The sequence below is a fragment of the Schistocerca piceifrons genome, chromosome 2 (assembly GCF_021461385.2).
Source record: "Schistocerca piceifrons isolate TAMUIC-IGC-003096 chromosome 2, iqSchPice1.1, whole genome shotgun sequence".
Classification (NCBI taxonomy): Eukaryota; Metazoa; Arthropoda; class Insecta; order Orthoptera; family Acrididae; genus Schistocerca; species Schistocerca piceifrons.
In genome coordinates this window covers 808807688-808824082 of record NC_060139.1, presented here as the reverse complement: position 1 = coordinate 808824082, position 16395 = coordinate 808807688, and the positions used below count along the sequence as shown (strand labels likewise).

Sequence of the window (16395 nt, the reverse complement as noted above, 5' to 3'; positions counted from 1 at the left end):
GTTTTGTACCCCATTTCTTAATTGTTGGCAGGCGAAGTGGCCGCGCGGTCTGGCGCTGCAGTCTGGAACCGCGAGACCGCTACGGTCGCAGGTTCGAATCCTGCCTCGGGCATGGATGTGTGTGATGTCCTTAGGTTAGTTGGGTTTAACTAGTTCTAAGTTCTAGGGGACTAATGACCTCAGCAGTTGAGTCCCATAGTGCTCAGAGCCATTTGAACCATTTTTTTCTTAATTGTTGACGCTGAAGGAGAAGACATCTCATAACTTTTACCAATTGTGAATGTAATTATGTATTATCCTGTTTACATGTTCGTATGTTGGCAGCACTATATTCTGTATTTACATTGCTGACAGTTCTCTGCGCCCTCGGTAAGAGACTCTGTGGTTGGACGGACTAGCAGTTAGCAGTTAGTATGCGGAGTACATGGACACGTGTCCTATGTGGAGACTCAGTGTTGGTAGGACATGCATTGTAAAATGAGGATGGATGTAGTTGTAATGTTAGGATAGTGGAATTATCGACAACTATATAATTTTTGGAACTAGATGTCACATGAATAACGTAAAATCTGCTAAATACAATGTTTGCTCTTCAACAATAGCTTTCTTTTGCTAACGACATGCCTCCGAGTAGTTAGAGCCTATAATAGTTAGAATCCTTTTACTTACCTGGCTTTAGTTGCTGCTTGCTGTAGTCGGTGTAGTTCGTGTTATGAAGATTTCCTGTGAGGTAAGCGACTTATGAATGGTATGGGTTATTGTTAGGATTTCTACCAATTCAGGGCCATTCTTTTGTGTCAATTATTTGAAGACATGTTGTCATTGTATAGCAGTCAGATTGCGTAGGACTTGTGTATTGTGGGTAATAAATGAATAGGTTAAGTTTGTCTTTGTCGGGGAAAATTCTGTAGGTAAGTGTTTGAAATGGTAAAAATAAGTAAACACTAAGAAGTCTCATTATTCATTTATTTATTTGTGTCACAATTTGTAATACTCGTATATATGCTTATTTTTATTCTTATTGTAAAGCCTGTATTACTGCAAATGTTATTTGTATTATCATGTTATTTACTATAATTACGTTTTCTTTACATTTGTAATTGTATTCGTGTGCTGTAAGATTGTAAATTTATAGACACCAGTTCTTCAAGCTAGGTAAGTAGTAGGGATTCATTTTACTGCACACATTTGCCTGTTGGTCATACTATATGCATCAAATCTCAGAGATTATAGGACGTGTTAGTGCTTTCACGTGTGTTGATAATTCAGCAAGGGACTGGTTAACAGCATTGCTTGTTCTAAGGATACTGCAAAAAAATTTGTGAGTGCACAAGTGATGGTTTATGGACTTGTAATATGCATGAATACTAACAACACAATGGTGGTTCATGGACTTGCTATATTGTCTTCAAGACTCTTCAGTTGTGATTGTGCACCCACACATTCACAACGGATGGGTGCTGGCTATCTCTACAAGGACGACCGTGGCTCTGCACCTTGTGGTCCACTACTATCGTAATCTCTACAACGACTACTGTGGGTCTGCTTTGTGGTGGCCCATCGATTCTACCAGTATTCTTCAAGACTTCGACTGATACTGCTGTGGGTCTGCTCTGTTGTGGCCCATTAATAATCTTACGATACCAACTGAAATCTTCATGTCAAGAGTCAGCACTTTGTTTCCATGGGGAGAACAACAGTACTTCTTCAAGACTGCATGACTGTCCACTACTTACTAGTGCATTTTCGTATACTGGGGTTGGGTTGTTTGGGGGTAGAGACCAGACAGCAAGGTCTCGGTCTCATCGGATTAGGGAAGGACGGGAAAGGAAGTCGGTCGTGCCCTTTCAAAGGAAGCATCCCGGCATTTGCCTGGAGCGATTTAGGGAAATCACGGAAAACCTAAATCAGGATGGCCGGACGCGGGACTGAACCGTCGTCCTCCCGAATGCGAGTCCAGTGTGTGCTAGCCACTGCGCCACCTCGCTCGGTTTTCGTATACTGCTCAGCCTTTCTGCATAAAACTGGCGTAGAATTCTCTTCTGTTGAATTATTAGAACTGTCTTTAGGGACTGCGAGGAGAGTTTTTACTTTGTTTACCATCAGCATTTTACTTAACCTTTGTGTGCATCTGATCTATTTGATATTGTTAATATAACAGAAAAATTTTAACAACTTAATCTTGGCCACTACCAAAAATACTTTGTAAAATTTTTGAGGGGAACAGGGGACTATGTCAGTAGCCTGTTTATATGTTTGTATGTTGGCAGCACTATAGACGTGTATTAATATCGCCGACAGCACTCTACGCCCTCGGTAAGAGACTTTGTGGTTGGACAGACTAGCAGCATTTAGCGAGGAGGCGGCTTGGACATGGGTCCTTCACGGAGACTTAGTGGTGGTAGAACATGCATTGTAAAATGCGGATGGATGTAGTTGGTAATGTTTGGGTAGTGGAATTATTGACAACTATGTAACTTTTGGAACTGGATGTCACATGAATAAGATAAAGCCTGCTACAGACATTGTTTGCTCTTCATCAAAATCTTTCTTTTGAGTTAATTGTTTGAAGCCATGTTGTCACTGTATAGTAGTCAGATTGCGTTGGGCTTGTATACTGTGGGTAATAAATGAATAGGTTAATCTGTACATCGAGGAAGCAATGATGGAAATAAAAGAAAGTTTCAGGAGTGGAATTAAAATACAAGGTGAAAGAATATCAATGATACGATTCGCTGATGACATTGCTATCCTGAGTGAAAGTGAAGAAGAATTAAATGATCTGCTGAACGGAATAAACAGTCTAATGAGTACACAGTATGGTTTGAGAGTAAATCGGAGAAAGACGAAGGTAATGAGAAGTAGTAGAAATGAGAACAGCGGGAAACTTAACATCAGGATTGATGGTCACGAAGTCAATGAAGTTAAGGAATTCTGCTACCTAGGCAGTAAAATAACCAATGACGGATGGAGCAAGGAGGACATCAAAAGCAGACTCGCTATGGCAAAAAAGGCATTTCTGGCCAAGAGAAGTTTACTAATATCAAATACCGGCCTTAATTTGAGGAAGAAATTTCTGAGGATGTACGTCTGGAGTACAGCATTGTATGGTAGCGAAACATGGACTGTGGGAAACCCGGAACAGAAGAGAATCGAAGCATTTGAGATGTGGTGCTATAGACGAATGTTGAAAATTAGGTGGACTGATAAGGTAAGGAATGAGGAGGTTCTACGCAGAGGAAAGGAATATGTAGAAAACACTGATAAGGAGACGGGACAGGATGATAGGACATCTGCTAAGACATGAGGGAATGACTTCCATGGTACTAGAGGGAGCTATAGAGGGCAAAAACTGTAGAGGAAGACAGAGATTGGAATACGTCAAGCAAATAATTGAGGACGTAGGTTGCAAGTGCTAGAAAGAAGCCTAGGAACCGATGACCTCAACTGTCTGGTCTGGTCCCATAGATCTTACCACAAATTTCCAAAATTTTTCCTCTATGAAGAACACGACATGTGGACAAGCAGGAAGGTCAGGGGTGAGAAATGAGATACCCAATGTTCAGTGTCAGATGTCGTACGCACTGCATACCCCTTCACTGCTGTCTGTGATATATGCACGGCCAGCAGTTGGTTCGGCCATAGTGCGTAGTTCTAGCCACTCTAAAAATTCGGGGTGGGTAAAATACCTGCTTTAGATTTGAGGGAAAATATATACGCTAGGAGAACGTTCGCGGAGCAGCTGTGCTAACTGCAGTTACAATGACTGCTTACCTACTTTTGCGAGACCTGCTCCCCCGAATACACTACTGTCCACTAAAATTGCTACACCAAGAAGAAATGCAGATGATAACCGGGTATTCATTAGACAAATATACTAGAACTGACATGTGATTACTTTTTCACGCAATTTGGTTGCATAGATCCTGGGAAATCACTTCCCAGAACAACCACCTCTGGCCGTAATAACGACCTTGATACACCTGAGCATTGAGTCAAACATGTTAATTGATTATGTACTGTATAGTATAACCGTTCAGACTGCGAGAGTGAGGTAACCCTTTCATTGATTATCTTACTGAATCGGTGCTTAGGAGCTCCTGCTACTTGTTTTCTGTGAATTTGTCGTTGATGTTGGCTCTCGAAGCAGTTCTTGCAACGCATGGGATTCTTCAGAAGATGCAGACAGGCTACCGATGATTGTAAGTGGATTTTTATGTAACTAATTTACCTGAAAGGCGTCCCGGGATGCCATTACGATGTATTTTTGAGCGAACACTGTAAAACAGTTACAATTAAATAGTCTGAAAGCGAATCATGTCAAAAAGTTAATGTAACTCTAGGTCATGGTATCACCGACTTCTACGGACTCCCTCCTATCGCCGACTGTCAAACAGCCGAAATCTCTTGCATACGTCGTAAAACCACGTAGTTCTTTGTACATCTTGTTTATTGATTTAACTGATTTACTGCATAGTAGTATTGTCATATTAAAGCTCTGGTGACTCACAGGCTCTTCGCAGGATTTACTATGCCAATAGTGGACTTTAATAACTATTATTTAATAAAGAATATTCTCAGTTTCAGGTCAGAATGTCTGTACTTCCTTAGTCTGGATCGCCAAGAAAGATTCTGCGTGTTTCTCCCAGCTCCAATGATTCACTACTGCACCATATGGTCGATCCGATACCGTTGCCTGCGCATGGAACAGAACCTCTCTTGTTGCTGTTGTATTCTGCAGTGCAGTTGAAGGCAGCAAAGCGTCTTCATAAAATTTAAAATCTGAAAAATTAAATCCTGTCCAAAACTGGAGCAACCTCAAGTTTGGACTCAACAGTTAACATTTGATTAAATTCTCCAGCAAGTTTATCCAGTGTTCTAGTATGTTTGAATGAAAGACTGAGTTCATAAATGTACGTAGTCTACCCAGCGTAAAGAGAGGTTACTAAGATAGCAGCTTATTTGAGTGTAACAGTATACAAAAGAGAAGGCAGCCGTCTCAATTGTTATGTCCTAGCCAGTAATGCCACTCGAGCCCGCTGCCAAAAGGTTGGCAGCATCAAAGTCCGGACGCCGTCCGCATAAGCAGCGCCAGCGAGACAGGAAATCGCCGCTAGTCTGCGCGCGCCACCGCTGGCTTCTGGCTTCTTAAGCGCTGGAGTCGCGAGCGCTAGGACAGTTCTGCATTCGCCGCTCAGTTGTGTACTCGCCACCGAATTGTGTACTTGCTAGTCAGTTGGGTGTTCATCGCAGCAGAGTTGTTGTTTGTCGTCAACCGACGCTGACCTAGCCGCTCCGACTTGAACTAGACAGATTTCCGTAGACACGGAGTTCACGACCTTGTTTCTGTATCTTCGTGAATAAAGATAAGTACCGACTTTTATTTAATCTGAGTGTTTGGGCTTTCATCTTTCTGTTCACTGTTCCAGCGGACCGGTCGGCCCGCTATTAAAAGTGTGGCGGTGACTTCGTAAGCCATTTCTACAGCCAAGTGTTTGTCGCTACGAACACCGCCACAAAATCAATAGTATTAACAGCAGTGAATATTTAGCACAATATACACTACTTATACCTGTTATAGCAATGAGAATGGGTTTAAATGTCCAACGGAGAGTACACTTCTACATTTTATCTGCAAGTACGGTTCAACGCACTGCTCATATCTCAACAGTATCAGTTGTTTTAGACCATTTTGACAGTCTTCGGAAGTGAAATAGTGGCTGAAGTACAGTTTGTGATTATCAGACACAAGCTAAATTAGTAGAAAGCATGATGTCATTAGTACAAGTGATAACAGAGGGTGTAAATAGGAGCAATGCGGTTCATGAGGAAACAGGCGCAGGTGGTCAATCTGACAGTCAGGCATAAGCGTACGCAACAAATACAACAATAGAAGCAAGCCTAGAATGACAGATGAACATTAATGTCGTGTTTAGTCAATTATTGAATGAAATGAAAAATGAAACGAAAATGGGCAAAGGAAAATAGGTCAGAGAAAGCTAGAAGACGAAACGGAAGCAGGTCGAAACAAAGTCGAGCATAAAACTGCAATCAATCAGAGCAGATTTTAGGCAGTAAATGCAGAAGTGGAAGATGGATTAAAACATGAACTGAAAAATCTTAGGCAGGAAGCAGATATCAAAAGTCATGCCACAAAAGAAGAAACGGAATAGCCTATCAGAAAAGGACTTCAGGTGTCATACATGAAGTGGAAGCCAAAATATCTGAGCAGGTTGAGGATACAAAAGATAAGATAAAGGAAACTATTGAAAAAGAAAAGACTCCCGTTAAAGTAGAAGCGTAAAGGAACGATCTACAGCTGTTGAAAGAGTGATCAGTGAGATGGAACAGGGAACTTCAAGGAATGTTCTTATGTGTGAGGTACCACATGAAAACTTTGAATAGCACTGAGAAAAGGCCAAATTTAGCGATCTGGAATGTAAAAGAGGAGGATCAGTGTACCCTGTGGATTTTGTACAAGGGCTTCGAAGGAACATACAAGTTCAATGAAGTAACCTTAATAAAACAGAAGCAGCTTGCAGTTTAACGATGCAAAATAGCCACCAATGGCCACATAAAGTTCAAAATGAGTGTCGAGCCGTTGATCAGTTTATACAGAAGTTCATTCAACAGTTTTGGTCCCATTAATTACAGGCAAATGTCTAGAGAGAATTTATGCAGAGACCAGGCGATTGGGCAGCGTTTCGGCGTGTTGTCAAAGAATGATAAACAACTTTCGCTACACAGAGTTCAAGGTCTATAAATTGAGGAGGAAACTGCCGAATGCTTTCAAGGATCAGTTGCAAGAAGACTAGGAAATAAGTTAGATTACTTGATCAAGTGAGTGAAATGGGCGGAAGCTGACTTCAGAAATAACAGAGTACCTGAATCAGATATGAATTATATGAATGATTCACAAAGAAACACTGGACATAATGGCCGTGGAGGACAAGACAGAGGAGGCCCTAGGAGACAAAACGATAGAGGAAACAACAGAAGAATGGAGGGAGAGGACGATAGGAGAAGGAAAAATGAACATTATAATGCTAAATACTGTACAAAGGCGCGCGTCTGTGACGGTCAGCACATAAGCAGATCGAGTCAGGACTATTAAATTAGTAGCTGCCAAGCAAGAAGATAGCAACAAAATAGGAAATTAGATAGTATTATGAAGACTGTTTTAAGGAATTGTCGGAACTAATCCTGCGAAGTTAAGCCAGCAGTGGTCACGCATACAGGGGTGAAGTTATTAGTAGCAATGTGGTGCAAAGGGAGAATATTCTAGAATATGACGGTCATACAAAGCAGGGTGAGATCACGTGCACATTTGTGACATTAGTAGAAGTCTTCAAACAAATCTGTCATGCAGACAGAACTGACGTCAAACGCAACAAAATTGCGCGAGAGGTTGACTATATGGTACACGGCTGTTGTAGCAACTCACATATAAATCCTTTGGAGTGGGGGGGGGAATGATTCGCTGAGTGCCAGTGTTTTATTACAATGGTTTTAAACTGCTTGAAAACGTACTAGTTTAAACACATGTCAAAATAACGTAATATATCGTGTAATAGAGTTCTCCCTGTTTTTTTAACAACTGCTTCTTCACACTTTTAGTGAACAAAGTAGTCTATCAGATTTTGGCCGATAACTTTGTAGCGTAGAAAGGTATTCTGTTTCGGTACCCTTTAACGTAAAACGTCACCCTTCTTTGTTACCGAGCGGGGTGGCGCTGTGATTAGCACACTGGACTCCCATTCGGGAGGACTACGGTTCAAACCCGCGTCCGGTCATCCAGATTTAGGTTTTCCGGGATTTCCCTGTATCACTTCAGGCAAATGTCGGGATGGTTCCTTCGAAAGGGCACGTCTGACTTCCTTCCCCATGCTTCCCTAATCCGATGGGACCGATGATCTTGCTGTTTTGTCCCCTCCACCAAATAAACCAACCTTCTTTGTTATAATGTTTTGACTTTGTCCTTGGCGCCAAAAATGTGCCATGACTGTGAAATGTGACATCCGTGTACTCATAGTAGAAGTTCGTGAACTCAGGTGTGCACTGGTTGCCAACATTTTTGGCAATACTTAACATGCATTAGTTCCATTGGATTTGCCTATGACTATGTGGGATTGTAACTTTATGTACAGCTGGAATTTAGCATAAGGACATTAAATGGTCTTATGGCCATAAGACGTCAAGGAATATGCAACGCGTAGTCAATAACTAACGACGTTATAGTGTGTATGTACTGGTGGAATGTAATTTTTTAAGAAATTAATATGAGAAGATACATCTCAGTAAGGGAAAAAGGCAGTCCAAAATTCGATGATAAGGTAATAACAAGAAACTGAACACATTTTCGGCAGTCAAAGGCACATTTATTATCAATTTCAATGTACACGTAGTGAATTGTATGTCTTTATTGCATACTCTAATAGGCAATGACTTACATGAAATTCATTTTATTTTTGCGACATTTGGTTCTTCAAATATTCTATGTACATTTTTATTGCCTCACGGAATACCTTCATGTTCTCTTTAACTTTGGCACTTGAGCCTTCAACCCGAGAAATCCACTGAGCAATGTTTGCATGTTTAGTAGGGTTTATTCCACATTTTGTATTGAACTGAAAAGAAAAATGAAAAACATATTCTTAATACTTTCTATGCCAGCATTCTACAGATAAAAAAAATTGAAGCGTCACTCATCCACCAGTGTCAGCCCAGTTTGCAGGTGAATATAAGTTTAATTTAGTTTTGTTTATGTATTTTTTGTAATATTTGTAATGGTTGTGAATTGTCTAAATTTTGTATTTATTTTTTATGTTTCATGTACGGAGAGGGCGGCGCAACGAACGGAGACAGCATCTTCACTGCCGGGACCAGAGAGAAAATTGCTGGCCACTATACGTCGCGGGTCGACACCCAAAGAGCAACAGAAGATCCTGAAACCGAGTTGTTGCGTCGTGCTTCTAAAAATTGAAAATTAAGAATTTGTAATGTTTCTACAACAATGACGTCATAGAAAGTTTAATCATGTTGTAAATGTTCAGTTCTATCTTGTCAAGGCTCGGTTTCACGTCTATATGTAGGAGGATAATAAACTAATGGATGCTACTAAAGTTTAAATACGTGTTCCGAAAATTTATTTCTGAAGAATTATGTTACGTAATTTATTTGACAAGATTATTAATTTTTGACAACGTTCGTCGCGAGTTTGAATCTCGAAAGTTTATTCAATGTGGTTCTAATATTTATTAAAGCAGATCACTTGCATTAATATAATTTCTGAGAAGAAACAAACGACATCTAAATTGAAAAAAGTTTGCGCAAACCAATTGGACTGAGTGACGTAATTCTGCGCATACTACTCAGATGATGATGTTTTACAGTTTCGTTCAAGAACCATTCAGAGACAAATTTTAAAAAGGATTTAAATAATTTTGTAGTGTGTTGCAGCTGACGTAGGTGACGAAGTCTGCACATGGTCATATGTCAAAAGAAAACCTTTTATACAAAACTTACGTCGTTACACTACACCGTGGCGACCTTATAAACAGGACTTGTGTGCAACTAAAACACACAGGTACGAAACAAAACATCAAGAGTCCTTCGGAAGTCAACGCGAGTTTCGTGTAGCCTTCACCAGCCAGCGGCGACTTCGCGGGTGCGGGCATCTGATGGAGCGCAGCCAAGCAGTACTGTCACGCAGTTATTCCACGAGAAGGCGCATCTGTTGGGCAGCAGCTGAACGCTGCAAACCCCGACAACCTTTTCTCCCTAAACTAACAGGCCCAGTACGTCAGCTGTGGGGCGTTCCTCTGGCTGGTATTAGAGGTGTTGCTGAGGGCTTCGCCTGTCTTCGGTGCGACCGGGCGTGGTTGCAGCCAGTGACGTCTCCGGTGTTCGACTCAGCGTCCTGCCGGTTGCGGAAGCGGGGTCGCAGCATCTCAGCGGCTGCATCGACGGCTGTTACTTCTGCAGCCCATAGCAGCACACTGATCATCGAGAGCTACAAACTAAAATATTAGTGTCCGGTGAGTCTGTTTTAAGTTGGAAGTGGAGTGTTGTACATAGGGAGTGTGCTTTTAATAGGATTGTTGACTACAAGTCTGCGTGTGTAACTAATTAATATCTTACAATAATGTCGGGAAGTGAAATGTCAGACAAAGAGCAATCTATATCCGATAGGAGCATTAGATCCCTTTTTAGGGCGATCGCTAAATTAAAACAATCTAACGAAGAACCCACTGCTAGATTAAAAGAGGAACTAAAACAGAAATTAAAACAGTCTAACGAAGAATCTACTGCTAGCTTAAAACAGGAATTAAAACAATCTAACGAAGAATCTACTGCTAGATTAAAACAGTCTAACGAAGAATCTACTGCTAGATTAAAACAGTCTAACGTAGAATCTACGGCTAGATTAAAAGAGGAGCTTAAAGGGGAGCTAACAAAATCGACAGACAGGTTACAGGAACATCTTAATGAAATCAGTCGAGAATTAAGTGATAAAATAGAGGCTTCTAAAGTTGAAATGCAAGAAAAACTAGTAGGACTTATTAATAAGATTGCTGATAATTGCAAAAGGTTAGAAGAACATATCCAGGAATCGCGTGAGGAAAAAGCTCGCATGCGAAATGATATTATTGACTTAACCAAGAGACTAGATAATGTCAATGTCCTAGTTGTAAATGAAATGGAGAAAAATAACGATAATTTACGAGATGAATTTTCTATGCAAACAGAAACTGTTCGTAGAGAATTATTTGAATCTATTAAAGAGGTTTCTACCAAACCTGTAGAGATTTCTTCAATAGATATTGTAGAATTAGAGATATTAACTCATCGAGTAGAAAAAGATCATACTGAAATAGAAAACATGAAAATTTTAATTACCGAAATATGCAGTAACCTTGAGACTTCCAAAGATAATAACATTGACGAAGGTACAGAGCGTTCACATCGTGAACACAGTGAAGAATCGATATTAGCTAACCGTGTATCCAATACAGAAATGCGAACACAGGAAATTACTAAACTGTTATCGGAATTAGATAATAATGAAAACATTTCAAGTAATAGAAGTAATAACGTAATCAGAGACAACAGTCACATCATGTTTGCTAGCTCGGACGACAACAATACAAATAAAGAAATCACGGCAAGCAAATCCGACGCAACTCCGTCTCTGTAATCTAAACAAAATCCAACTACTTCTCTCGCAGAAAGTTGGGATGATATAACGACAAATTCAAACGCAGCAAGTCGATTTCCTGTATTCAAACCAGGAGGCGAACTTCACCCTATAATCTTGATAAAAGCTTTTAAAACTTCATTATCTCCCAAAATGGAGTAATGAAAAACGGATTTAATTTGTAATAGGACATTTAGAAGCAGAAGTTGTGGAATGGGCAGTACTGCATAGAACTGAATTTAGGGACTGGGATGATTTTGTTAAGCAGTTTAAACAAAATTATTGGTCAAGAGGAAAACAACAACACTTAATTTTAGAGTTGTTAGACCCTCCTCCTTATTCTAAACGGTGGAGAGGTTATAGGAATTATTTCGAATGGCATTTAAACCGTGCTAAATTAATTGAAGATCCAATTATTGAAAGTCATCTTATTCGAGTCCTAATTAGTAGGTTACCGTATTATGTAAAGGAAAGAAAAATGTTATTCTACGAATTATCCACCCGAACGAGAAAAGGAAGACCTTGTATTAGTACAATCTCATCCTAAAAGTTCGAAGGTCAATAAGGAATGTAGAAAATTCTTCTTTATCTTTGAAGGTCCGTATGTTGTTCATAAGAGTGTACATTCATATGGAACCTTCATCAGGTGTAATTAAAGGATTATATAGTGTTGATCAAATGAAACCCTTCATTCCTAAATAAGTTAATATTTAGTATATGTTACATACGGAAGAGCGTTCATAGTTTATTCATGTGAAGTTTTTCGTGATAGTTACGTGTTATTTTAAAGAAATAACAGAAAGTTTAAAGAAGTGTTCTACAATAATCTACCGGTAATTCAAAAAGAGAAAGATAACCAAAAGGGGATTTATATGGAAGAAACTTTGTTATTAGGTCAGAAGGAATTTTGTATATTTTATATTTACTCGGATAGTAGGAACCAAAGGGGATGGTTAATAATTTAGGGACCATGAGCGTCCAGAGCTGAATGGCTCACGAGAACATAGAAGAGTGCCTTTAATAGAGATTTGTAATAGTGTTAATATAGAACACACCAAACGGGGCTCTCTCGCTTGTTTCTCCTAAATAAATTGCCATTACCCAACAAAGAGTCCGAAGGTAAAGAAGCCGTGCCGAGATTCTAAAGAAAGTTTTTCTTGATTTCTTCTTGACCTCAGGCATAAATAAAGCATTAGGGAAAAGAACGACGTAAAGTAAATAGTACTATTAGTTATTGTGAGAAACTTATTAGTAATGTATATTTTGGAAAGAATAACTCTAGTAAATGAATAAAACTGAAACTAACCTATCACAATTTGAACGCTCTGTCCTAATATAACAACGTTAAAGAACGTACTAAATTATTATTTACTAGCAACTATTAAATGAAAAGGAGTAATCTCCATATATTCGGTTATGAATTACCATAATAGCACAATTAAAAGTAAATGACTAATAGTCACAACAGTATCTTCATAAAAGGATTGAATCTATCTAAGAGCAAGGATTTTAGATTAGAAAATGGGAGAAAAATGTATAATATTAACAGTTATATATTGTATATAGAAGAAGTTTTATTTTCGGTTAAAACCTGACAAACTGAGATTGTGGGTGGGATATGTAGTGGGACGCGAGATTGAAGCATCACTCATCTACCAATGTCAGCCCAGTTTGCAGGTGAATATAAGTTTAATTTAGTTTTGTTTATGTAATTTTTGTAATATTTGTAATGGTTGTGAATTGTCTAAAGTTTGTATTTATTTTTTATGTTTCATGTACGGAGAGGGCGGCGCAACGAACGGAGACAGCATCTTCACTGCCAGGACCAGAGAGAAAATTGCTGGCCACTATACGTCGCGGGTGGACAGCCAAAGAGCAACAGGAGATCCTGAAACCGAGTTGTTGCGTCGTGCTTCTAAAAATTGAAAATTAAGAATTTGTAATGTTTCTACAACAATGACGTCATAGGAAGTTTAATCATGTTGTAAATGTTCAGTTCTATCTTGTCAAGGCTCAGGTTCACGTCTATATGTAGGAAGATAATAAACTAGTGGATGCTACTAAAGTTTAAATACGTGTTCCGAGAATTTATTTATGAAGAATTATGTTACGTAATTTATTTGACAAGATTATTAATTTTTGACAACGTTTGTCGCGAGTTTGAATCTCGAAAGTTTATTCAATGTGTTTCTAATATTTATTAAAGCAGATCACTTGCATTAATATAATTTCTGAGAAGAAACAAACGTCATCTAAATTGAAAAAATTTTGCGCAAACTAATTGGACTGAGTGACGTAATTCTGCGCATACGACTCAAATGATGATGTTTTACAGTTTCGTTCAAGAACCATTCAGAGACAAATTTTAAAAAGGATTTAAATAATTTCGAAGTGTGTTGTAACTGACGTAGGTGACGAAGTCTGCACATGGTCATACGTCAAAAGAAAACCATTTATACAAAACTTGCGTCGTTACACTACAGAATTCAAAGTTAGTAATTTCTTGTGAAGAAAAATTGTTTGCCTAAGCAAATTGACCTACGGAATACAGAGCTGCTTTAACACTCCATTGTTTTCGCAACCTCGTAAGTGAGTGAAGAAAATTGTGAAAGAAAATTTATAAAAATATTGTATAAAAAGTTTAAAAGTCATTGCTATAATATCTTTTTTGTTAAACTTGGTATGTGAAAAAGGAAGAAAAATTTTGTAGCACAGTATTTCCAGTTACTTAAGAAACCCTCCTCAAAACACACACACACACACACACACACACACACACACACACAAAGCACTGACAAAATTTATGGCTCCCTGTCGCCATTGCAGTGCTCACATACATATCGGTGATCACAGACCCTGAATATCATACGCCAATCTTACAGTGTTTCTCGACAGATAGCGATTTGTGCACTTTGGATCCAGTTCTCAAGGATACCTCACTGCTGAAGGTCCTTCTACAGTTCATCCTCCCAGGTTTACTGCGTCTCCCAATAGGACGAGTTCCATCAGGTTTTCCCGCAAACACAGCTTTAATCCGGCATGTTTCTGGCCTCTGGCCGTGCGTGCTGCCCAGGCTTATTTCCACATTTTCATTTTCTGCGCGATTTAGATTGTTTCATTAGGTCCTTCAATTGCTGCTTCTTTTTACGTCTCCACACTGTTCTCTTCAGACTGGTGCAAAGATATTTTCCGTTCAAAGATCAGCAGGTTCTCCTCCCTTTTCTTTTGTGGTGCTTAATGTGTACCATACAACAACACCGGTACTATCACTATATTATAGGCTTTAAGTTTGCTCTCAACTGAAAAATGTTTTCATGAAAGTATCCACTTAAGACTGAAAGAAGGTTTTAGACCCATTAGCAATACATTGATGAATTGTTTTAGATTATTATGCCTGATGAACTAGGTGCGAGGTATTTCAAACCTTCCACTCTTGTTGTATTCCATATTCCAACCTGTAATGGGACATTAATATGGGCTTCTCTGGATACATATTTCACTTCAGTCTTCTCCATATTAATCCTTGTACCAGTCTTTTCTAAGTTCTCCAAGGTTTCTGCCATCTCTTCCTCCGACTCCGCCTTGCCTGCACTGTCATCTGCATATCCCAATAGCTGTATTATTCCATTCAGCTTATCTTCCTTTACCTTCTCTGTTTAATTCCTGAGTTACTTTCTCCAGAGCTAAAGTAAAAAGCAATGGTGAAATGGGATCACCTTGTCTGACTTCTTTTCTGATGCCAAGTTCCCTGGATCTCTCCCCATCGTATTTGACCTTGGCTCTTGCCTCTGCTGCACACACCTTCACCAAGTTAATTAAATTCCTTGGCATGGGAAGCTTCCTCAGGATGTTGTACGTAATTAATCTATGTATACTATCATACACCTTCGAGAAAACTACAAATGTTTTCAGGAACCGATCTTTGAATTCGCGGCACTTCTCCTCTGTTATCACATGGTGAAAATTTGATCCATGTTTACCTTCCTACCCGAAGCCCTGCATGGCACTCTTGAAAGTTGGCTACACTGAGCCACAGCGGCAGAGATTGCGCCAAAGAGTATTATCCCGCCGCCTCCACTGGCAGTGCTTGTCGAGAACTCGTAGTAGTCAGTGCTTGCTGAGATGTCGTAGTGAAGAGTTCTTGTCGAGAAGTCGTGGTGGAGAGTGCTTGTTGAGATGTGGTAGTAGCGAGTCGGTGTTGAGATGTTGCAGTAGGGAGTGCTTGTTCCATGTTTTATGCAGTTGTTTGATGGGATAGACAGCAGATGTTGTTCTAATGGAGATATTGTAATGATCAGAGTGCTTTTCGTCAATATATATCAAGGTAAAAAAAATATGTTTCCTTTTCTTTTTATTATTTCAATGTCTTCAATAATGTGTCATTACAGGTTCAGTCAACAAAGCATCTGGTTGTGTTCTTGTATTAGAGTGTAATTCTGGTTTTCTTGCGCAATTATAGTATTTCTATTTTTTTAATTACTTCAGTATAAATGGTATTTAAAATTTCTTGTCTTATTGAAGAAGAACCGTGCCAGATGTGTACATTGAATCACACTTCCACACACAGAACAATTACACTTGTGTTTTGGTTTCGTAGGTTTTATAGTTGCTGGGGACTTAATTAATTAATTAATTGTGTTAACGAAAATTTTCTTTCATTCCTTGTTGTTATTCTATGCAGTCAGATTGCGTACTAAAACTAGTCAGGGCCAACCGTTTACGAGACTTTGTAATGGGACAGTCAGCTACTAAAAAATTAAAAAATTATTTGCATAATATATAATTAAGCCCCCATGCACGTGGCGACCCTGCCAGGATCGTCCCTTGGAATTCTTGTGATTGTAAAAATAGTAGACAGTAGTATTGTTGTAGTAATTTGTAGTTTAGTAATTGTAGTCTATTTTGCATGTGTAGATTTGGTAATTGTCATTCTTCTAATGGTATTTTTTTTTTCAGAATTTAATTTTGTTGTCTTGTATACGCGTTTGACAATTTAGTGCAATTATTTCAATTGTTCGTTAATCGTGTTTGAGGGAAACATTTCATGTGAATGATATTGTTGGAGATAAAGAGTCATTGTGTGTAATTTTCGTACAGTGATGAGTTTTGTATGTTTTGTAAATGATTACGCGATCGATGAAAAAGGTAAAATTATGGATAGTCAGAATGATGACATTGTTGACATGGCGAACTCGCCA

The 16395-nt window shown here is 39.1% G+C and overlaps 1 protein-coding gene across 2 annotated transcripts in view; it reads right to left on the bottom strand.

Annotated features, from left to right (window-relative positions):
• Positions 1-8356: 8356 nt before the first annotated feature.
• LOC124777609 (glutathione S-transferase D5-like) overlaps positions 8357-16395 on the bottom strand; it is a 64855-nt gene continuing 56816 nt past the window's right edge. For both annotated transcript variants that reach the window (XM_047253071.1, XM_047253070.1), the window contains exon 6: positions 8357-8627. In XM_047253071.1, the coding sequence (XP_047109027.1) occupies positions 8463-8627 (165 nt within the window). In that variant the 3' untranslated portion in view covers positions 8357-8462. The remainder of the gene's footprint in view (positions 8628-16395) is intronic.